The sequence below is a fragment of the Globicephala melas genome, chromosome 1 (assembly GCF_963455315.2).
Source record: "Globicephala melas chromosome 1, mGloMel1.2, whole genome shotgun sequence".
Lineage (NCBI taxonomy): Eukaryota > Metazoa > Chordata > Mammalia > Artiodactyla > Delphinidae > Globicephala > Globicephala melas.
The window spans coordinates 166127877-166151924 of NC_083314.1; the positions used below are offsets into that span (position 1 = coordinate 166127877).

General features: G+C 37.2%; 1 protein-coding gene across 8 annotated transcripts in view; it reads left to right on the top strand.

The window, feature by feature from the left end:
• EYA3 (EYA transcriptional coactivator and phosphatase 3) overlaps nt 1-24048 on the top strand; it is a 104361-nt gene that overhangs the window by 15024 nt on the left and 65289 nt on the right. For 4 of the 8 annotated variants that reach the window (XM_030872592.2, XM_030872652.2, XM_030872661.2 and 1 more), the window contains one exon: nt 22128-22228. The exons of 1 other annotated variant lie outside the window; for it this stretch is intronic. In XM_030872592.2, coding sequence (XP_030728452.1) covers nt 22196-22228 — 33 coding nt within the window. In that variant the 5' untranslated portion in view covers nt 22128-22195. Of the gene's footprint in view, nt 1-7071; nt 7119-18404; nt 18487-20464; nt 20503-22127; nt 22229-24048 lie in introns of those variants that run through there. 3 more of the 8 variants (XM_060309104.1, XM_060309107.2, XM_060309120.2) reach the window with 3 other exon arrangements.

Below are 24048 nucleotides of genomic sequence, written 5' to 3' on the forward strand. Positions count from 1 at the left end.
GAGTTTGGCTAAAGGTTTATCAGTTTTGTTTATCTTCTCTAAAACCCAGCTTTTAGTTTTATTGATCTTTGGTATTGTTTTCTTTGTTTCTATTTCATTTATTTCTGCTCTGACCTTTTAGATTTCTTTCCTTCTACTAACTTTGGGTGTTGTTTGTTCTTCTTTCTCTAGTTCCTTTAGGTGTAAAGTTAGATTGTTTATTTGAGATTTTTCTTGTTTCTTGAGGTAGGCTTCTATTGCTATAAACTTCCCCCCTTAGAACTGCTTTTTCTGCATCTTATAGGTTATGGATTGTCCTGTTTTCATTGTAATTTGTCTCCAGGTATTTTTTGATTTCCTCTTTGATTTCTTCCGTGATCTCTTGGTTATTTAATAACGTATGGTTTAGGCTTCATGTGTTTATGTTTTTTACGTTTTTTTCCTGTGATTGATTCCTAATCTCATAGCGTTGTGGTCAGAAAAGATGCTTGATATGATTTCAGTTTTGTTAAATTTGTGATACAAGATGTGATCTGTCCTGGAGAATGATCTGTGCGCACTTGAGAAGAAAGTGTAATCTGCTGTTTTCGGATGGAAGGTCCTATAGATATCAGTTATACCTATCACGTCTATTGTGTCATTTAAAGCTTGTGTTTCCTTATTAATATTCTGTCTGGATAATCTGTCCATTGGTGTGAGGTGTTAAAATCCCCCACTATTATTGTGTTACTGTCAATTTCCTCTTTTATAGCTGTTAGCAGTTGCCTCATGAATTGAGGTGCTCCTGTGTTGGGTACATATATATTTATAATTGTCATATCTTATTCTTGGATTGATCCGTTGATCATTATATAGTGTCCTTCCTTGTCTCTTGTAACATTCTTTATTTTAAAGTGTATTTTATCTGATATGAGTATTGCTACTCCAGCTTTCTTTTTTTTTAATTTTTTTAAATTTTTTTTTGTGGTACGCGGGCCTCTCACTGTTGTGGCCTCTCCCGTTGCGGAGCACAGGCTCTGGACTCGCAGGCTCAGCGGCCATGGCTCAGGGGCCCAGCTGCTCCGCAGCATGTGGGATCTTCCTGGACCGGGGCACGAACCCATGTCCCCTGCATCGGCAGGCAGACTCACAACCACTGTGCCACCAGGGAAGCCCCTCCAGCTTTCTTTTGATTTCCATTTGTATGGAGTATCTTTTTCCATCCCCTCACTTTCAGTCTGTATATGTCCCTAGGTCTGAAGTGGGTTTCTTGTAGACAGCATATATATATATATGGGCCTTGTTTTTGTATCCATTCAACAAGCCTGTGTCTTTTGGTTGAAGCATTTAATCCATTCACTTTTAAGGTAATTATCGATGTGTATGTTCCTAGTACCATTTTCTTAATTGTTTTGTGTTTGTTTTTGTAGGTCCTTTTCTTCTCTTGTGTTTCCCACTTAGAGAAGTTCCTTTAGCATTTGTTGTAGAGCTGGTTTGGTGGTGCTGAATTTTCTTAGCTTTTGCTTGTCTGTAAAGCTTTTGATTTCTCCATCGAATCTGAATGAGATCCTTGCCGGGTAGAGTAATCTTGGTTGTAGGTTCCTCCCTTTCATCACTTTAAATATATCCTGTCACTCCCTTTTGGCTTGTAGAGTTTCTGCTGAGAAATCAGCTGTTAGTTAACCTTATGGGAGTTCCCTTGTATGTTATTTGTTGTTTTTCCCTTGCTGCTTTCAATAATTTTTTTTGTCTTTACTTTTTGTCAATTTGATTACTATGTGCATTGGCATGTTTCTCCTTGCGTTTATCCTGCCTGGTACTCTCTGAGCTTCCTGGACTTGGGTGGCTATTTCCTTTCCCATATTAGGGAAGGTTTTTGAATGTAATCTCTTCAAATATTTTCTTGGGTCCTTTCTCTCTCTCCTCCTTCTGGGACCCCTATCGTGTGAGTGTTGTTGCGTTTAATGTTGTGCCAGAGGTCTCTTAGGCTGTCTTCATTTCTTTTCATTCTTTTTTCTTTATTCTGTTCTGCTGCAGTGAATTCCACCCTTCTGTCTTCCAGGTCCCTTATCCGTTCTTCTGCTTCAGTTATTCTGCTATTGATTCCTTCTAGTGTATTTTTCAGTTGCTGTATTGTTCATCTCTGTTTGTTTGTTCTTTAATTCTTCTAGGTCTTTGTTAAACGTTTCTTGCATCTTCTCAATCTTTGCCTCCATTCTTTTTCCGAGGTCCTGGATCATGTTGAATGTCATTATTCTGAATTCTTTTTCTGGAAGGTTGCCTATCTCCACTTCATTTAGTTGTTTTTCTGGGGTTTTATCTCATTCCTTCATCTGGTACAAAGTCCTCTGCCTTTTCATTTTGTCTGTCTTTCTGTGAATGTGGTTTTCCTTCCACAGGCTGCAGAATTGTAGTTCTTCTTGCTTCTGCCGTCTGTCCTCTTGTGCATGAGGCTATCTGAGAGTCTTGTGCAAGCTTCCTGATGGAAGGGACTCCTTCCTTTGTTTTATTTTCCAAAGTATTATCACTTTGGGGACTTCCCTGGTTCAGTCGTTAAGACTTTGCCTTCCAATTCAGGGGATGTAGGTTCAATCCTTGGTCAGGGAGTTAAGATCCCACGTGCCTTGCAGCCAAAAAACCAAAACAGAAAACAGAAAAAATATTACAACAAACTCAATAAAAGACTTTAAATGTGGTCCACATCAAGAAAAAAGGTCTAAAAAGAAAAGCATTATTACTTTGTGAAATTGTATTACCTTATGTATTTGTTTATCTTCTTCTTGGAATATAAGTTCCTTGAGACTAGGGACTTTGTGTTCATCACTGAATTCCCAGTATCTAAACTAGTGCCTGGCACGTAGTAGACACTCAATAAATATTTTGTAAGTGAATGAATTAATTTGGAGGTTAGAGAAAGAAGCAAGCACAGCCTGAAGCAACTATAGACTTCCACCCAAAAGCAGCGGAAGCAAAAAGCAAAGTGAGTAGCTAGCTAACGAAGTGTTTCTCCCCCAGATAAAGCTATGATAGCTAGTCTCTAAAGTTAGAGTCCTGGCGTGGGAGACAAGTGATATCCCTAGTAATTTATGTGATGTTCAGAAGAGGAAAGAATTCATATCCAGAAAGCAGGTGACCTGCCGACACTGCCTAACTGCATATTTCACCCCTCTTCCATGGTTACTAGAAGTGGATGTATATAACTAGAACCTGCATATAATAATATACGAACAAAGATTCTCACCCACTCTGAGGATACACTGTTTAGTTGAAATTCCTGGGGCTTCCCTGGTGGCACAGTGGTTAAGAATCCACCTGCCAATGCAGGCGACATGGGTTCAAGCCCTGGTCCAGGAAGATGCCACATATCGTAGAGCTACTAAGCCTGTGCACCACAACTACTGAGCCTGCGCTCTAGAGCCCGTGAGCCACAACTACTGAAGCCCGTGTGCCACAGCTACTGAAGGGTGCACGCCTTCAGCCCATGCTCTGCAACAAGAGAAGCCACCGCAATGAGAACCCTGCATGCTGCAACGAAGAGTAGCCCCCACTCGCCGCCACTAGAGAGAGCCTGCACGCAGAAATGAAGAAGCAACGCAGCCAAAAATAAATAAATAAATAAATTTATTAAAAAAAAAAAAAGAAATTCCTGACTGCAAATATGAACTACTAACCTAGACTTACCGGCCATTTAAGAAAAATTAATTCTATGCAAGAGAGGTACGAAATGCTTCCAACACTAAAGAAAATAGTGAATAGTATAAACTGAAGGAGATTTTAAAGATAAGCATCATTAGTAATTTCAGAGGAAATGAAAAAGGAAATAAATGTAAATATTGAAATTTTAAGAATGAGAAAGTGTGAATAGCAAATTAATAAGTATAAAGATTGAGCTGAATTGAAATGCAAAGGATGTCAACAATAATGGCAGAGTAAGAACTTCTGAAAATTCTTCGTAAAAGCAGTGAGAATACTGGCAAAAATAGTCAGAATCAACTCTTTCAGGACTCTGAAAATTAATACAGGCTTGCAGCAATCTGAACATTTATTCAAGAAAAATGGCTGAATCTCGGCAAAAACAGTGAACTTTGTATAGCATTTTAGCTTGCATTGTTCCCATTCTCCTCTCTCCAGCTCCATAGTAGCCTTGGAAAACAGCAGCCCCCAGTCATGGTGAGAACTAGCAACCTGGAAGCCATTGGAAGGGGCAGAACAAGATTGGAGCTCCTTCACAGCCCTGTTCCCAGAAAATTGTCATTATTTGACCTGTCTGGAGGTTCCTTGAAAGACCTCATTCTCAAGACTATATTTGACCTGAGTGGAGCTCACCCTGTACAAATAGCTTTTCCCCTCTCAGGGTGTTCATTTAAAACAATTAAAAGCAGTTATTGAACATCATAAATTCAGTACTAGAAAATAGATTCAACAGTACATTAAAATAATATTCTACAATGCCAGAGTTTCATCTCTGAACCAAATGTATATGTGGTTCAATATTAGGAAATCTAGTAATATGCTATATTAATAGTCAAGAGAAAAACCAGATGGTCATTTTTTTGGATGCCAAAAAAGCACTTGACCAATGTCATGCTTAGTAGTGGTATGCTAGATGTATTTTTATTAATGTGAGGAACAAGAAAAGGATGCCCAACAATTAGCACTGTTACTTAATATTATAGTGGAGGTGTAAGCCAATATCATTAGGTAAGAACAAAAAATAAAGAAGTTAATATTGGGGAAAGAGGAGCTATTTTTATGCAGCTGGGGAAAATATATACGTGAAACTCAAGAATCAACCATCTTACTATTCTCATTGTTAGAAACAATAAGAGACTTTGGTAACATGGGAGTTTACAAAATTAATGTACCAATATCAACAACTATCCTATATATAAAAAATAACTTCTTTAGAAATGAAAAATATAACAAATGAAAAGATAAAATGCCAACATAAAGAAACGTAGAGGATCTGCTAAGAGATGTTTTTAAAAAAAGATTAAGTAACTGGAAATACATACTGTGTTATTAGATAGGAGAACACAATACTGTAAACTCATCATTTCCTCCTAAATTAATTTATGTGTTTAATGCAATTTAAATTAAAATATCATTTTTTTAAAAAACTTTGATAACATTACCCTGAAGTTTGTTTGGAAAGCGTATACTTTTTTTTAGTGATTAAGTTTAATTTGTGTATCGTCCTTTTTGAGTTGCATTCAGAGGAGATTCCAGAGTTTGAGATTGCTGGCCTCTGTAGATTTGATCCCTTCATTTTAGACCAACCAGAAAATAATAGCCTCTGGGAAAATTGTTTCAATTAAGAGTCTTTATCAAGAAAAAGAGTAAGTTCCTAAAATTTACTCTTCTTGTTTACTTTGTTGCTTGAAGTTAGCATTAACAGCTTTTATTGGTTAAATTAATGAAGCCTTTATATTTTTACTCTGATACATACATTTTAGTGTTTAGTTAAATGGCATTTTCAACACTGACATAAAATTTTGAAAGCAGCCAAAACACACTAATTATGATTTCTTTCAGAATATGTCTTAAAACACCTGGCATATTCTACCCTTTATTTTATTTTAGTGTTTTTCTTCTGGTTTCAGATATTCTATGAATATTTTATGTTGAGGAAGAATTCTAGGGCTCTATTCAAGAAAAACAAAAAAGGAAGCTCCAAAGAAAGAAGTATATGCCCCCTCCAAAAAGAGGTATTTGCTTAGTTAGAAAAGTCATGTTTTTCTAATGACAAAAATTTCTGATTATCCAGTATCATTCTGTAATCTGTTTATTAATGTTCTTAATACAGTGCTTAGCACAGTGTTAACAAAATTTTAAGTTAAATGTTGAGTAAATGCTTTTATGAAGAAGCATACTACTCTATAGATATCACAAAATGACTTCATGAAAGAAATACAAAATAGGAACTTCAGTCAATCAAAATAGAAAAATATGAGCTTCAGTCTTGAGGCATGGTGTGCCTAAGAAAGTTAAATCAAGACCAGCTGGAAAGAAGGACTTGATTATCTTTCAGGTTTAGCTCTAGCAGTATTTTTTTTTCCCCAGGCAGAACACATCAGATAGTCCAGTACAGTGATTGTGTGCTGGTTTTAAATGCTATCTTACAGATACTAATACTTGTTTGTTCTCAGGGCATTAGATGGATCACTAAGGTGTCTCAAGATCCATGAAACACTTGGGACTGCCAATTTTACTATGTTACCTGGAAATTTCTTCAACTATAAATTTAGGATTTGACCCAGAGTGAAAGCAGGAAAATGCTAATTTTGTAATATGACAGTTCTGTTAGGTAAACTGTCCAATTATTTGGAAAGCTTTTTATTCTTCTTAATGTTTGGAAGCATTTTTGCAACTGTATGTATAATCATGTTCTGTCGTCTTATTTACATACTTTTCTTCATTTCCTACCTTTGTTTTCAGCTTATGTGTTTCATTCAGTGGCCAGATGGCCAACAAACCCAAGCTGAGAGGTAATAGCAAAAACGAATGAAAAACAAAATAAACTTCTTTACAAATAGTATTAGATTCCTGTGGGTGCCATAATAAATTGCCACAAATTTGGAGGCTTAAAACAACAGAAATTTATCCTCTCACAGTTCTGGAGGCCAGAGGTCTAAAATCATGGTGTTGGCAGGGTTGCACTCCCTCCATAGGCTCTAGGGGTAGAATCCGTTCCTTGCCTATTCCAGCTTCTAGTGGCTGCTGGCATTCTTTGGCCATATCACTCCAGTCTCTGCCTCCATATTTGTATCGCCTTCCCCTCATTGTATGTGTGTGGGTGTTAAATTTCTCTCTGCCTTTCTCTTAAGATGGCATTTATGGCCTACCCAGATAATCCGGGATAATCTGCTCATCTCAGAATCCTTAAATACATCTGCAAAGACTCTTTATTCCAAATTAGGTAACATTTATGGGTTCTGGGGATTAGGATGCGGACCCATCTTTGGCCAGAAATGTTTCATGATAGCTGTGTATATTTGTGTTTGGGGAAGGTGATTTCATACTTGATCTCTCTCTCTCCCCACCCTCCCTCCTTCCCTCCCTCCCTCCCTCCCTCCCTCTTTTCCTTCATTCCTTCCCTCCTTCCTTTCTCAGCCTATTAAGGGGCCGAAACTTAAGGTCTCCTAACTCCTCACCTCTAAGTAAGTAGTGCGTGTTGTGATCCCTTGTTATGTATGTGATATTAAGATTTGATTTAAAGCATATCAGTCCTTTTTTTTTTTGAAGGGAACTTTTCACTTAACACAGACTTCAAAATGATGTTCTTCAAATTAGTTAATAAAACCTTGTAAAGAATTAAAGACTTAGGCATTCCTGGTGAGAAATGAGAAAAGTGAAGTTTTGAATTCTTTGTGCCTCTAAATATATTGAAGGTTCTTAATGAACTGGTTTTAAGTAGATATTTAGAGGAATCAAGAGCCTAGAAATTATACTTGATTGAACAAATATTTATTGATTGCCTGCTATGTGCTCTCAGATACTAAAAAGAAGGCGGCCTCTGCCATTGTGGAATTTAGGATCAAGATTCCACAGGAATCTTAGGACCAAAGGAAAATTAGTAGTTTTGACAGAATTGTTAACTGCCAGATTTATAGAACACAGTAAGGGTCAGAGAAGTAGTTTTGAAGAATTCTTAATTATTAATTAATAATGAAGTAGGGAACTCTTTCACTAATGACTTTGAGGTTTTGGTAGGTTAGGAGATATTTTGTTTTTCCAAAACCATGATACTCATCTCTGACTAGAAATGGTAAAATAATTTATTTTTATATCCTGTATAATTAAAATTACCTGTTTCATTAACAATAGATCGAAGTTTGTATCTTGTAAATTAAAGACTTATGGCTATAAAGAAAAATCAAATTGTTATTTTTGCTAGATTGTACAAGAAATTAAAAAGTAGCTTAAAAGAAGAATCTTCTTAGGATTTTTAGACAGTCCTTAAAGTACCAGTTAACAGTAGTGAAAAAGAAGTTTTGAGTTTATAAATTTAAAACATTTTAAAACTTTCAAGAGTATGACCATGAGGTCAAACTAATGTAACAGAATAGTTTGAGATTTAATGAAAGAAAAGGAGTAAATAGCTTAAGTTAATATTAGGAATGTAATTTTAAAAGGGAGGGTCGTGTGCTCAATTCTATCTATCTATCTATCTGTATATCTATATTTTTGGCTGCGTTGGGTCTTCATTGCTGCGCGTGGGCTTTCTCTAGTTGTGGCGAGTGGGGCCTACTCTGTTGTGGTGTGCAGGCTTCTTATTGTGGTGGCTTCTCTTGTTGCGGAGCACGGGCTCTAGGCATGTGGGCTTCAGTAGTTGTGGCACGCAGTTTCAGTAGTTGTGGCTCATGGGCTCTACAGCTCAGGCTCAGTAGTTGTGGTGCACGAGCCTAGTTGCTCCACGGTATGTGGGATCTTCCTGGACCAGGCAGGGCTCGAAACCGTGTCCCCTGCATTGGCAGGTGGATTCTTAACTGCTGCACCAACAGGGAAGCCCTACTTTTGATTTTTATTAAACTATTTAAGGTATTATTATTATGCTGTAATTAATGTAAAATCTTACCTTTTTTTTCATCTTTTAAATGAGCTTTTATTGAAATAGATTGCAGTTTCATTTAATATAGAATATAGAATTACAGCTTAGATAAATCATTCTCCACTTGTTGGTTGTTTCTAATTTTTCATTACTGTGAACAAGAAACTTACTCAATTTTTAAAATAGAGTTAGCTTTTTACTCCTCTATTTAATTTTGGGGGGAAAATCCAAGAAAAATTATTCAGGCCATGGGCAATTTTATGACCTCTTTTATACTCTAACCAGAGAACAATCTGAATATACATACAATTTTACAGCAGTGCCTGAATATTTCTTTTCTTCTTATGGCCCACATAACTTTAGGTTTTATTGTTTAGATTTATTTTTGGTAATTTAATACGTGTGAAGTGGTATCTTAAAAGTATTAAAATTTATTCAGTTAGTGAGAATCTTTTTTCCAAAGTGCTGATTTGATCTTGGTTGTTACTTCAACTGTTTGTATCCTTTGATGGATGTGTATGTTAGTCATCATTTGCCGCATAACAGATGAGCAGTAAATGTTGAACTGGTTGGGTTTATTTTATTTTTTATTTTTAAAATTTATTTTTATTTTATTTATTATTTTTGGCTGTGTTGGGTCTTCGTTGTTGCACGCAGGTTTCCTCTAGTTGCGGCGAGCGGGGGCTACTCTTCGTTGTGATGTGTGGGCTTTTTCATTGCAGTGGCTTCTCTTGTTGCGGAGAATGGGCTCTAGGCACATGGGCTTCAGTAGTTGCAGCACATGGGCTCAGTAGTTGTAGCTCATGGGCTTAGTTGCTCCGTGGCATGTGAGATCTTCCTGGACCAGGGCTCAAACCTGTGCCCCCTGCATAGGCAGACAGATTTTTTAAAAAGTTAATTTATTTATTTTTATTTTCGGCTGAGTTGGATCTTTGTTGCTGTATGCGGGCTTTCTCTAGTTGTGGCAAGTGGGAGCTACTCTTTGTTGCGGTGTGTGGGCTTCTCATTGAAGTGGCTTCTCTTATTGCGGAGCATAGGCTCTGGGCACACAGGCTTCAGTAGTTGTGGTTTGCGGGCTCTAGAGAGCAGGCTTGGTATTTGTGGCACAGGGGATTAGTTGCTCCATGGCATGTGGGATCTTCGGAGCAGGGCTTGAAACCGTGTCCCCTGCATTGGCAGGCAGATTCTTAACCACTGTGCCACCAGGGAAGTCCGGCAGACGGATTCTTAACCACTGAGCTACCAAGGAAGCCCTGGTTGGATTTATATTGTAGACATTAAGCTTTATCTGTCATAATTATTGCAGGCATTGCTTCCATTTGTTATATCCTTTTTTTGTTTGTTTTGTTTTTTTTTTTTGCGGTACGCGGCCCTCTCACCACTGTGGCCTCTCCCGCTGCAGAGCAACAGGCTCCGGACGCGCAGGCTCAGTGGCCATGGCCCACGGGCCCAGCCGCTCCGCGGCATGTGGGATCCTCCTGGACCGGGGCACGAACCTGCGCCCCCTGCATCGGCAGGCGGACCCCCAACCACTGCGCCACCAGGGAAGCCCTGTTATATCCTTTTAATTTTAGATTTGTATTTTTTCACTGCATGAAAGTGTGTTTTACATAACCAGATCTGTCAATTTGTTGCTTATGCTTTCCTTCATTGCCCCAAATTTTATCTCTTTCCCACAGATGCAATAAATATGCTCTTCTGTTTTCTCCAGAATTATTTGCAAGCTTATTGGTTTTTCATATATTTAGAATTACTCATAGTGTATGGTGTGGTTATGTTTTTCTCCACATTGATATTCAGTTTTTCTGACCATTTTTTAAAAATTTTATTTATTTTTGGCTGTATTGGGTCTTCGTTGCTGTGCGCGGGCTTTCTCTAGTTGAGGCGAGCGGGGGCTACTCTTTGTTGCAGTGCATGGGCATCTCATTGCAGTGGCTTCTCTTGTTGCAGAGCACACAGGCTCTAGGCGCACGGGCTTCAGTAGTTGTGGCTCGTGGGCTCTAGGGCTTGCAGGCTTCAGTAGTTGTGGCTCATGGGCTCAGTAGTCGTGGCACAGGGGTTTAGTTGCTCTGTGGCATGTGGGATCTTCCCAGACCGGGGATCCAACCTGTGTCCCCTGCATTGGCAGGCGGATTCTTAACCACTGCGCCACCAGGGAAGCCCCCTGACAATATTTTTTTTTTTTTTGCGGTACGCGGGCCTCTCACTGTTGTGGCCTCTCCCATTGCAGAGCACAGGTTCTGGACACGCAGGCTCAGTGGCCATGGCTCACGGGCCCAGTCACTCCGCGGCATGTGGGATCTTCCCGGACTGGGGCACAAACCCGTGTCCCTTGCATCGGCAAGTGGACTCTCAACCACTGCGCCACCAGGGAAGCCCCCCTGACAATATTTTTTAAATAATGATTTTCTCCACTTATGAGCACTTTTTGGATTTGGTCATTATTTTGCTCTTTCTAGTCTCAGGGGTCTTTTTGTAGTTTTTTTTTCTTGTGGTAAGTATACATAACAAAATAAACAGTTTTAACCACTTTTAGGTATACCATTCAGTAGCATTAAGTACATTCACAATGTTGCACAGCCATCAGCACTCTCCTCTATTGTCTTTATTTGATATATTTCTACTTTAGTCTGAAAACATGATTGCTCTTATCCTCAGGCAGATTGTTTAAGTCTCTGAATCCCAGTTGCCCTGTCCATAGTATGAGGATGGTACCAGTTGTGTTTTAAAATGGCTGACGAGATAAAATTAAGTAAGGCAACGAATGTAAAAATACCTGGTGGATTTTATATGCTCAGTAAATGATAGGTCTCATATCCTCCCCACTGTAATTGATTTTAAAGACTGGTGTAGGGCAGGTCTTCCTTAATTGCCTCTGTTATTCTCCTCCAAGATGTTCATTATTATTTTTGCCTAATTTTCAGTAAGAAATTTGTAGGTATTGGAATAAACCTTTGTTTACTTCTTGTTTGAAACCTATTGTAAGTGTTCTATAGATTGTGAAGCCCAAATTAGTATTTAGTATCATCCCCACTGACACTACTAAGTACTGTTCTGCAAGAGACCATAGAAATGTTTTCTTACGTTTTGAAATCATTTTCCTGACATCTTTTCCAATTATGCTTTATGAGGCCTCCTAGTTTATAAAATAGAATTTATTTTGAAGAGATATCTTTAGGCTTTATGTTTGGTACTTTGGGTGTTAGGACACTTGTTTCTGAATTAATTAATAGATCCTCTTTAGAAGAATCAGTTATTGTTGAATAATAATACTTGAAGTAGTTTTCTTCAAGCCACCTAGAACAGGGTATTTTGCTCTTTGTTTTTATTCTTCAAGGCATACATATAATTATATTTGAGGACACCATGGTAAACATTTGCTAATTACCTACTTCTTTTATATCCTAAAGTAATCCACATATTAATAAAAATCATAAGTGATGATATACTACTTTTTTGATACCTTCTTCAGGCTACTGTTGTTTATAACTATTGTTGAGATATATTTAATTTTGGGAAACGTGCTGTTCATTTTCCCCAGGGAAACTTCTGTAGCCTTTTCTGTGGTGTGCTCTAAAAATACATATAAGGCTTTGGAAGGGGGTAGTAAATAGACTTCTAAAATACAGTGTAGTCAATGGTCAAATTTATGAGCTACCTGTTTTCTACTTACAGCTGAACAAAAGATATTCAGTTAGGGCTTCCCTGGTGGCACAGTGGTTGGGAGTCCACCTGCCATTGCAGGGGATGCGGGTTCGTGCCCCTGTCCGGGATGATCCCACGTGCCGCGCAGCGGCTGGGCCCGTGAGCCATGGCTGCTGAGCCTGCGCGTCCGGAGCCTGTGCTCCGCAGCGGGAGAGGCCACAACAGTGAGAGGCCCGCGTACCGCAAAAAAAAAAAAAAAGATATTCAGTTAACTCCTGAATATCTCTGTGCACACTTTGCCATATGCAAATTCCCCTTCTAGGACCTATAATGAGACTGTTCTGCTCTATTTTGACACTTCTCGTGATGTTGTAATTAAGAGTGATGTATACTTTGCTTTCATTGAAAACAATTTGACGTTTATTCTGTGTTTTAAAATATAAATATGTATATACACAGTATATATATTTCCCCTTCCTATACTTAAGAGCTATACTAACATATTGAAGTAATCTAAGTTCTTGCTTGTGACCATTTATAATTACAGCGTAAATAGTATGTTGAAATTGGTACAAAACAGAAATTTTGAGGTAGGAATCTAATGAGAATTTTGAAATAAAATATTTGTTACTTTTTATTTCCCTTGTAATTTTTAAGTATTAAAAATAAAAATTATGACTGTCATATTACAAAAGAATCCTGCTTTATGAGCGTGTGCAATCACAATGTTTAAAATTATGTGATCTTTTCAAACAAACCAAAATTCCTATTTTTTCATTGTTAGTATTTGCAGGTAGGGAAATGTGAAGTCTTAGGAAATACTATTTCTGTACTCAGTTACAGGTTTTCTCAGATTTCTGCCTGTGAAGGCATGTGGATACTAATAAATTCTCTCCAAAAAAGGTGGTAAAACAGCTGTATTTAGAAGCCAACAGTAAGAATTGAAACTAGAAAATTATGAAAAGACATTACTATCCAAATGCCTTGAAGGTACTTAAAACAAAAAGTTAACTCAGAGTATGTTATGTTATTTCATTGGCTGTTTGACTAAGTTAAAATTATATTCATTTACACTACATTAAGTATCCACTTTCCACTTCTATGTCAAGCCATTATATTATTGGATATTTCAAAAGATGAATCTCATTGAATGTAGAATTATGGCAGGTTATATACATATTTTTTGAATTTTATTTTATTTTTTTTATACAGCAGGTTCTTCTTATTAGTTATCTATTTTATATAATAGTTATCTATTTTATACATATTAGTGTATATATGTCATTCCCAATCGCCTAATTCATACCACCACCACTGCCCCCCTCACCCCACCCCGCTTTCCCTCTTGGTGTCCATACGTTTGTTCTCTACATCTGTGTGTCTATTTCTGCCTTGCAAACTGGTTCATCTGTACCGTTTTCCTAGATTCTACATATATGTGTTGAGATATGATATTTGTTTTTCTCTTACTGACTTACTTCACTCTGTATGACAGTCTCTAGATCCATCCACGGCTTTACAAATGACCCAATTTCTTTCCTTTTATGTCTGAGTAATGTTCCACTGTATATATGTACCACATCTTCTTTATCTATTCATCTATCACTGGGCATTTAGGTTGCTTCCATGTCCTGGCTATTGTAAATAGTGCTGCAATGAACATTGTGGTGCATAACTCTTTTTGAATTATGGTTTTCTCTGGGTATATGCCAAGTAGTGGGATTGCTGGGTAATATGGTAATCCTATTTATAGTTTTTGAAGAAACTTCCATACTGTTCTTCATAGTGGCTGTATCAATTTACATTCCCACCAACAGTGCAAGAGGGTTCCCTTTTCTCCACACCCGCTCCAGCATTTATTGTTTGTAGATTTTTTGATGATGGCCATTCTGACCGGTGTGAGGTGATATACCTCATTGTAGTTTTGATTTGTGTTTCTCTGATAATTAGTGATGTTGAGCAGCTTTTCATGTGCCTCTTGGCCATCTGTATGTCTTCTTTGGAGAAATGTCTATTTAGGTCTTCGGCCCATTTTTGGATTGGGTTGTTTGGTTTTTTTAATATTGAGCTGCAGGAGCTGTTTATATATTTTGGAGATTAATCCTTTTTTGATTCATTTGCAAATATTTTCTCCCATTCTAAGGGTTGTCTTTTCATCCTGTTTATAGTTTCTGTAGCTGTGCAAAAGCTTTTAAATTTCATTAGGACCCATTTGTTTATTTTTGTTTTTATTTCCGTTACTCTAGGAGGTGGATCAAAAAAGATCTTGCTGTGATTTATGTCAAAGAGTGTTCTTCCTATGTTTTCCTCTAAGAGTTTTGTAGTGTCCGGTCTTGCATTTAGGTCTCTAATCCATTTTGAGTTTATTTTTGTGTATTGTGTTAGGGAGTGTCCTGATTTCATTCTTTTACATGTAGCTGTCCCAGTGGTTTTCCCAGCACCACTTATTGAAGAGGCTGTCTTTTCTCCATTGTATATTCTTGCCTCCTTTGTCATAGATTAGTTGACCATAGGTGTGTGGGTTTATCTCTGGGCTTTCTTTCCTGTTCCATTGATCTATATTTCTGTTTTTGTGCCAGTACCATATTGTCTTGATTACTGTAGCTTTGTAGTGTAGTCTGAATTCAGGGAGTCTGATTCCTCCAGCTCCATTTTTTCCCCTATAGATTGCTTTGGCTATTTGGGGTCTTTTGTGTCTCCATACAAATTTTAAGATATCTTTGTTCTAGTCCTGTAAAAAATGCCATTGGTAATTTGATAGGGATTGCATTGAATCTGTAGATTGCTTTGGGTAATACAGTCATTTTCACAATATTGATTCTTCCAATCCAATAACATGGTATATCTCTCCATCTTGTTTCTGTCATCCTTGATTTCTTTCATCAGTGTCTTATAGTTTTCTGAGTACAGGTCTTTTACCACCTTAGGTAGGTTTATTCCTAGGTATTTTATTCTTTTTGTTGCAGTGGTGAATGGGATTGTTACCTTGATTTCTCTTTCTGATCTTTCATTGTTAGTGTATAGGAATACAAGAGATTTCTGTGCATTAATTTTGTATCCTGCTACTTTACCAAATTCAGTGACAAGCTCTAGTAGTTTTCTGGTGGCATCTTTCGGATTCTCTATGTATAGTATCATGTCATCTGCAAACAGTGACAGTTTGACTTCTTCTTTTCCAATTTGTATTCCTTTTATCTCTTTTTCTTCTCTGATAGCCATGGCTAGGACTTCCAAAACTATGTTGAATAATAGTGTGAGAGTGGACATCCTTGTCTTGTTCCTGATCTTAGAGGAAATGCTTTCAGTTTTTCACCATTGAGAATGATGTTTGCTGCGGGTTTGTTGTATATGGCCTTTATTATGTTGAGGTAGGTTCCCTCTATGCCCACTTTCTGGAGAGTTTTTATCATAAATGGGTGTTGAATTTTGTCAAAAGCTTTTCCTGCGTCTGTTGAGATGACCACATGGATTTTTATCTTCCCGGACCGGGGCACAAACCCATGTCCCTTGCATCGGCAGGCGGACTCTCAACCACTGCGCCACCGGGGAAGCCCTGTTGGAAGATTTTTAATCACAGTTTCAATTTCATTACTTGTGATTGGTCTGTTCATATTTTCTGTTTCTCCTGGTTCAGTCTTGGAAGGTTATACCTTTCTAAGAATTTGTGCATTTCTTCCAAGTTGTCCATTTTATTGGCATAGAGTTGCTTATAGTAGTCTCTTAGGATGCTTTGTATTCTGCGGTGTCTATTGTAGCTTCTCCTTTTTCATTTCTAGTTTTATTGATTTGAGTCCTCTCCCTCTTGATGAGTCTGGCTAATGGTTTATCAATTTTGTGTATCTTCTCAAACAACCTGCTTTTAGTTTTATTGATCTTTGCTATTGTTTTCTTTGTTTCTATTTCATTTATTTCTGCTCTGATCTGTATGATTTCTTTCCATCTGCTAACTTTGGGTTTTCTTTGTTCTTCTTTCTCTAATTCCTTTAGGTGTAAAGTTAGATTGTATGAGATTTCTCTTGTTTCTTGCAGTAGGCTTGTATTGCTGTAAACTTCCCTCTTAGAACTGCTTTTGCTGCATCCCATAGGTTTTGGATTGTCGTGTTTTCATTGTCATGTGTCTCTAGGTATCTTTTGGGTTTCCTCTTTGATTTCTTCAGTGATCTCTTGGTTTTAGTAACGTATTGTTTAGCCTCCATGTGTTTGTGTTTTTTACGTTTTTTTCCCGTGATTGATTTCTAATATCATAGCGTTGTGGTCAGAAAAGATGCTTGATACGTTTTCCTTTTTCTTAAATTTACCAAGGCTTGATTTGTGACCCAAGATGTGATCTGTCCTGGAGAATGTTCTGTACGCAGTTGAGAAGAAAGTGTAATCTGCTGTGTTTGGATGGAATGTCCTATAAATATCAATTAAATCTATCTGGTCTATTGTGTCATTTAAAGCTTGTGTTTCCTTATTAATTTTCTGTCTGGATGATCTGTCCATTGGTGTAAGTGAGGTGTTAACGTCCCCCAGTATTATTGTGTTACTGTCGATTTCCTCTTTTATAGCTGTTAGCAGTTGCCTTATGTATTGAGGTGCTCCTGTGTTGGGTGCATATATATTTGTAATTGTTATATCTTCTTCTTGGGTTGATCTGTTGATCATTATATAGTGTCCTTCCTTGTCTCCTGTAACATTCTTTATTTTAAAGTCTGTTTTATCTGATATGAGTATTGCTACTCCAGCTTTCTTTTGATTTTCATTTGCATGGAATATCTTTTTCCATCCCCTCACTTTCAGTCTGTATGTGTCCCTAGATCTGAACTGGGTCTCTTGTAGACAGCATATATATGGGCCTTGTTTTTGTATCCATTCAGCGAGCCTGTGTCTTTTGGTTGGAGCCTTTAATCCATTCACTTTTAAACTAGTTATCGATATATATGTTCCTAGTACCATTTTCTTAATTGTTTTGGGTTTGTTTTTGTAGGTCCTTTTCTTCTGTTGTGTTTCCCACTTAGAGAAGTTCCTTTAGCATTTGTCGTAGAGCTGGTTTGGTGGTGCTGAATTTTCTTAGCTTTTGCTTGTCTGTAAAGCTTTTGATTTCTCCATCGAATCTGAATGAGATCCTTGCCGGGTAGAGTAATCTTGGTTGTAGGTTCCTCCCTTTCATCACTTTAAATATATCCTGCCACTCCCTTCTGGCTTTTAAAGTTTCTGCTGTGAAATCAGTTGTTAACCGTATGGGAGTTCCCTTGTATGTTATTTGTCGTTTTTTCCCTTGCTGCTTTCAATAATGTTTTTTGTCTTTAATTTTTGTCAGTTTGATAACTATGTGCCTCAGTGTGTTTCTCTTTGGGTTTACCCTTCCTGGGACTCTCTGCACTTCCTGCACTTGGGTGGCCATTTCCTTTCCCATGTTAGGGAAGTTTTTGACTGTAATCTCTTCAGATATTTTCTTGGGTCCTTTCTCTCTCCCATCTCCTTCCGGGACCCCTATAATGTGAATATTGTTGCATTTAATGTTGTGCCAGAGGTCTCTTAGGCTGTCTTCATTTCTTTTCATTCTTTTTTCTTTATTCTGTTCTGCAGCAGTGAATTCCACCATTCTGTCTTCTAGGTCACTTATCCGTTCTTCTGCCTCAGTTATTCTGCTATTGATTCCTTCTAGTGTATTTTTCATTTCAGTTATTGTATTGTTCATCTCTGTTTGTTTGTTTTTTAATTCTTCTCGGTATTTGTTCTTTAATTGTTCTAGTCTTTGTTAAACATTTCTTGCATCTTCTCGATCTTTGCCTCCATTCTTTTTCTGAGGTCCTGGATCATCTTCACTGTCATTATTCTGAATTCTTATTCTGGAAGGTTGCCTATCTCCACTTCATTTAGTGGTTTTTCTGGGGTTTTATTGTTCATTTGGTACATGGTCCTCTGCCTTTTCATTTTGTCTGTCTTTCTGTTAGTGTAGTTTTCTTTCCACAGGCTGCAGGATTTTAGTTCTTCTTGCTTCTGCTGTCTGCTCTCTGGTGGATGAGGCTATCTACAAGCCTTTGCAAGCTTCCTGATGCGAGAGACTGGTGATGGGTAGAGCTGGGTGTTGCTCTGGTGGGCAGAGCTCAGTAAAACTTTAATCTGCTTGTTTGCTAATGGGTTGGGCTGAGTTCCCTCCCTGTTGGTTGTTAGGCCTGAGCTGTCCCAGCACTGGAGCCTGTAGGCCCTTTGGTGGGGCTAATGGTGGACTCCGGGAGGGCTCACACCAAGCAATACTTCCCAGATCTTCTGCTGCCAGTGTCCTTGTCCCCGCGGTGAGCCACAGCCACCCCCCGCCTCTGCAGGAGACCCTCCAACACTAGCAGGTAGGTCTGGTTCAGTCTCCTATGGGGTCAGTGCTCCTTCCCCTGGGTCCTGATGCACACACTACTTTGTGTGTACCCTCCAAGAGTGGAGCCTCTGTTTCTCCCAGTCCTGTCAAAATTCTGCAGTCAAATCCCGCTAGCCTTCAAAGTCTGATTTTGTGGGAATTCCTCGTCCTGGTGCTGGACCCCCAGGTTAGGAAGCCTGACGTGGGACTCAGAACCTTCACTCCAGTGGGTGGACTTCTGTGGTGTAAGTGTTCTCCAGTCTGTGAGTTACCCACCCAGCAGTTACGGGATTTGATTTTATTGTGATTGCGCCCCTCCTAACGTCTCATTACAGCTTCTCCTTTATCTTTGGATGTGGGTATCTTTTTTGGTGAGTTCCGGTGTCTTCCCATTGATGATTGTTGAGCAGTTAGTTGTGATTGTGGTGCTCTCGCAAGAGGGTGTATGCGCATGTCTTTCTATTCCACCATCTTGAGCCATTGTCAGTGTCAGGTTATATTAATGGTAAGAAAATATCAAAATACACAATTAAACTCTAGAACTAGTACATGGAAGTGAGAAAACTAAGGTTTGTATGGTAATTCTGTACTTTTTTTTATTATCCAGTACTGGAGCACCTTGTCTGTGTTATATAACACTTTCATCTGGTGGTTATTAAATGTGACTTTTGATTGTAAGCATGTGCCACTTGTAGAAAATGGTGTAAGATCTTAATATTAAAAGTTTTATTATCACATTGATAAATGCTAGAAGCATGATAAATATTTGCATTCTTTTATCTAGTATATTTTAGGTGTTTGACATTACAAAATATTGGAAGGAAGGAAGAATCCTATATTGATGGAAAGTAGTATCTTAGATGTATGTTGTAATGGAATTACATAATTTATAGTCATTATTAATATATTTTATATACAAGTGTACCAGAATGTATGTTTACAAACTTCACATATATCACATGTTGCCAGTAGAATCCCAGAAATTCTGTAATAAATCATATGCATCCTTTGTAGGTTGCCTTTTTTTTTGTTTTAAAATTATCAAAATTATTGGTGGTCATTGATTAATTACTTGATTTTTTTAAGGTTTTTTTCCAAATGTAGAAATTATCTGTGACCTTTTCTTTCCCTAAATTGAAAAATGAAGAAGGTAAAGGTGATTTTTAAGATGGAAACAACAGAAGGTGCTTATTTTCAAAGAAGAAATAGAGGTAGAAAAGAATGTCTTCCAATCTTTTCCCTTAAAGAAGGTTTTCTTTCAACTTATAGAATTTATCTCAAGAAAAATAGAAAGCTGTTCCCTTTCTGTTATAAAATCACTGTAATATTACCATATTCCTAAGAAACAAAATTCAAGATTTTAACATTTTGTTTTATATGGCTTGAGAATTTATTTCCCCACTATTAAGAGTAGTATTTCTTACCTTTTAAAACCCATGACCGGGCTTCCCTTGTGGCGCAGTGGTTGAGAGTCTGCCTGCCGATGCAGGGGACATGGGTTCGTGCTCTGGTCCGGGAAGATCCCACATGCCACGAGGCGGCTGGGCCCGTGAGCCATGGCCGCTGAGCCTGTGCGTCCGGAGCCTGTGCTCCGCAACAGGAGAGGCCACAACAGTGAGAGGCCCGTGTACTGCAAAAAAAATAATAATAATAATAAATAAAACCCATGACCCCTTTTGATTTATAAAAAAATCTATGTTCTCCTTTAACATTGTTCATATTTTTAAAATAAATTCATTTCTGTGTTTAAAACAAAAATTAAAGGACATGTTATTAGTACCTTTTTTTTCTTTTTTTTTTTTAACACAATTTTTCTTACTTTCCTCTTGTTTAGGTGTAGATTTATAACCCTTCCTCCATGAGAAAGAATATCCCTTCCTTCTCCTTTGCTGAGAATCTGCTAATTAGAGATTGCAGTCATTACAGTTATGGCTTTCAATTGAGTAAAACCTGGGATATTATCACTTTTTGTTTAGAAGAGATCTGGTCACACAAAAGTTTAACAAATGAGGTATTAAAGGCATTACATTTCTCTAATGATTTGACCCTAGTTTGCTTTTTCTTTTGGGATGAAATCATATATGTATTAAATACATTATGTACATTGACACTGTTAAAATCCCATAAAGACAAGACATTTCATTTTAAAGCTAAAACAGATATAAGCTGGTAAAACAAACAGTTCATCTTTCACAATTGTGAATCAGTTTCACGTCACATTGGTTGTGCTCTTGTGAGTAGAGCAAAACAAATGCAGGGAAGATAGCTCCTGTGAGCTTTAGTTATTGCCTGCTGTAATTCTGCAGTACTAGTTATCTACGTCACGTAGTATGAAAACTTAGCTTTTGAGGCTCTGTGTATGAGTTACACGTGAGTGCATTGAGCATCAAGTTCTTCTGACCTTTAAATTTTTTTTTCTTTTGACATTCTAGATCAGGGCAGGGAGGAAAGCTGTGTCAGAGGTGGACACTTTTGCGTCTGATTGTGTCCCCTATATGTGTTTTCTCTCCTTTTCCCATTCTAGAGTGTGACTCTAAAATAAAGTGTGTTGTATTACACCAGAATAGAGGAGTATTAGTGGAGTGGTGGTAAATTGGTATAAGTGAAGTTTTTCATTTCCCTTTTTATTCATTACTTCTGCAATAAGATTCTATACTTGCTTTAGCTTTGTCTGTTAAGTTGGTTACAGTGGTTGGTAAAATAAGTGAAAACAGGTGTGACCTTAATTAAATGCATAAACAATCACATCTGTTTTGGAGAAGTGCTACTTTCATTTTTGTTAAATAGAAATGGAGTTTATAGTTTTTATAATTATTTAGTTTTCTAACATCTTTCTGTCTCACTCGGCAGCAGGGCACAATAAGGTGTTCTTACCAGTAAATGTGGCGCTTAGAGTCCTATTTCTCTTTTTTAGTTTGAAAACCAGGGCAGGAAGAGCAGGGTTTGAGAAGGTAAAGATTTTGCTTAAATAATTGACTAGGCAATACATGTAGTGGAGCTATTTCAGGATAAATTGGTCCTAGCTCTACATGATTATTTTCCTTAATTCTAAAATTCAGTGTTTCACTTTACTTATTTATTTGCATTATTAAGATAGATCCAGAAGAGTTGAGTTTTCCTTTAAGCTGATTACATATATACAGATAGTTGGTTGCAAAAGTATTTATTTGATATTCCAGTGTGCCCTATTTAAAGTGATTGTGTGTTAACAGTTATGTAAATGTTCCCCATTAAAGCAGGTTAGATGTTATCATAACTTCTTGACTGGCTAAGCTAGTTTTTATCATTTTTTAATGTAACCCTAATTCTAAAAAAAGTTGTGTTTTAGTTAATTGCACATGGCTGCTATAAAGCGTTTAATGCGTTGGGCACTATAGTAACCATGTTTTAAGTACAGCAGAAGTGGCTCCACGTGTTGGCTTTTGCAAGGAATTATAAAAGTCATTGTGTAAACCTATCCTGACTTGGTGCAGTATGTCCATTTTGAAAAGCCACGTGCAGATTTGAGATTTTGAGATTGGAGCTCACGTAGAAAGATTGAGGTAGCAAAATATTTTTAAAATTATTCTCTGATGGCCTCAATGATAATGCTTTAAGAGTACATAAAGTTTTGAATCCCCCCTCTTTTTTAAATAGACTGTGAAGACTGCTGAGAGACACTTGCAGTCCAGTCACATAAGTGTAATAAAGAAATATTGGTCCTCATGGAAGAAGAGCAAGATTTACCAGAGCAACCAGTAAGTATTTCCTTTAACAATTTAAAGTTGATTGTAGAAAAGCTAATCTTAAGAGATGTTAAATATTATTCAGTTGTACTACAGATTCTAAATCAGAAATAAAATTAAGGAAAGGACTCCTTAATACTTTCCTTCTAAGAAACGATGTTCTGTGTTCCTAAATTCATATTTTGCTAACTTAATGCCAAGGACTTGCTTAGAAAATTCAGCATTACAAAATAAATATTGTCTTTAGAAGTGTCATTTAAAAAAAGCAATGGCTACTCTTACAGTTTTTAGAAAATAAAAGAGGACATCTATTTACCAAACAGTATATACCATTTCTGCCAGAAAATCTAGTTTTATCATTACCTAAATTTCCCTGACTTAATTTTTTTAAAGTAGTAGTAGTAGTTGAAGAAAGTATAATTTGTCCACTAGCTAATTCTTAAAAATAGATAAGACCCTCGAGAATAGGTTGAATTCTTAATTTCTTTTAAATATTTAACATAAATAAATAAAATCATTTTAAATGTCCCCAAGTGATACAGATTTATTGCCTTGCCATGGCTTTTTTGTTTTTTCCGAAGTGTTTTTTGACCCTTAGCATTTAAAAAAGGAAGGTAATAGTAATCATTCTATTAAGATACTTTTGTGTTAAAGAATCTTTTCCTTTTGGCTTGACCTTCTTTTTCTGAAATTAGATAAATACTGATTCAATTTGCTATTCAATTTGCTCTCCTGAATGAGCCTCTTGCATTTTATATTAAGAGAGAATATAGAGTGGTACATGTTTACCTCCCTATGAAAATCCAACCTAAAAAACTTTGAATTTTGAAAGCAGATAATAGGGTATGTTTTTCATGTTCTAGATGTATTCTTTACATCAGTGATACATTTTTAATATTTTACTTTATGTTGAGACATACTGGTGCATACTGGTGATTCTTTTGCTATTAGTCTTTTAGCCCCTCACTTAAGTATAAAACTAGGAAGACATAAGCAGTTGGTAAAAGGACCTTTTGAAACATTTAAAATGTCATCCCATATCCCTGGTGGAACATTAATAATCAGGGAAATGGTAGGGTTAAAAATCATCCTCAGCGGTGTATCTAAGATATACACTATAAGAACAAATAGCTGAATTAGAGACACTAAATGTACCAAAGAAGATTCTGTCATTGAGTTTTTAATATAGTAAGACAAAGGTCTAGTCATAGTTTCAAAAGACTTATGTAAGTGTTGACATACTGTTGAAATGAGTATTGTTGTTAGTCACTCCTTACCTATTTAAGGTAATGAGAATTGTGAAGCTGACCTGCTGGTGAGTCATTTTTTCCTCTCTGCTTCATTTGTTTGCTGTTCTGTTCAGTATCTATAATATGATGTGCAAAATCTGATCGTTACTTCAGAGAGAGTTAAGAAATTAAAGTGCTTTAAAAACAAATTTTCTGGGAATTCCCTGGTAGTCCAGTCACTAGGACTCTGTGCTTCCACTGCCAGGGACCTGGGTTCGATCCCTGGTTGGGAACTGAGATCCCACAAGCCAAGTGATGTGGCCAAAAAATTAAAAAAAGAAATTTTTTTTTAAATACTAAAAAAAAATTTTTTTTAAACCCACAAATTTTCTGCTGACTATAAATGGTGATTGTCATGAGGCATCTTTTTTTTTTTAATTGATTTGTACCTGGGTCTTAATTTATAAATTTATAAAGGTGATTGAGTGACTACATGAAGAGGTCAGTGCCATTGAAAAAAAGAAGAAAAAAGAAAGTTTGGACTTCCTTGGTGGCACACTGGTTAAGAATCCGCCTGCCACTGCAGGGGACACTGGTTTGAGC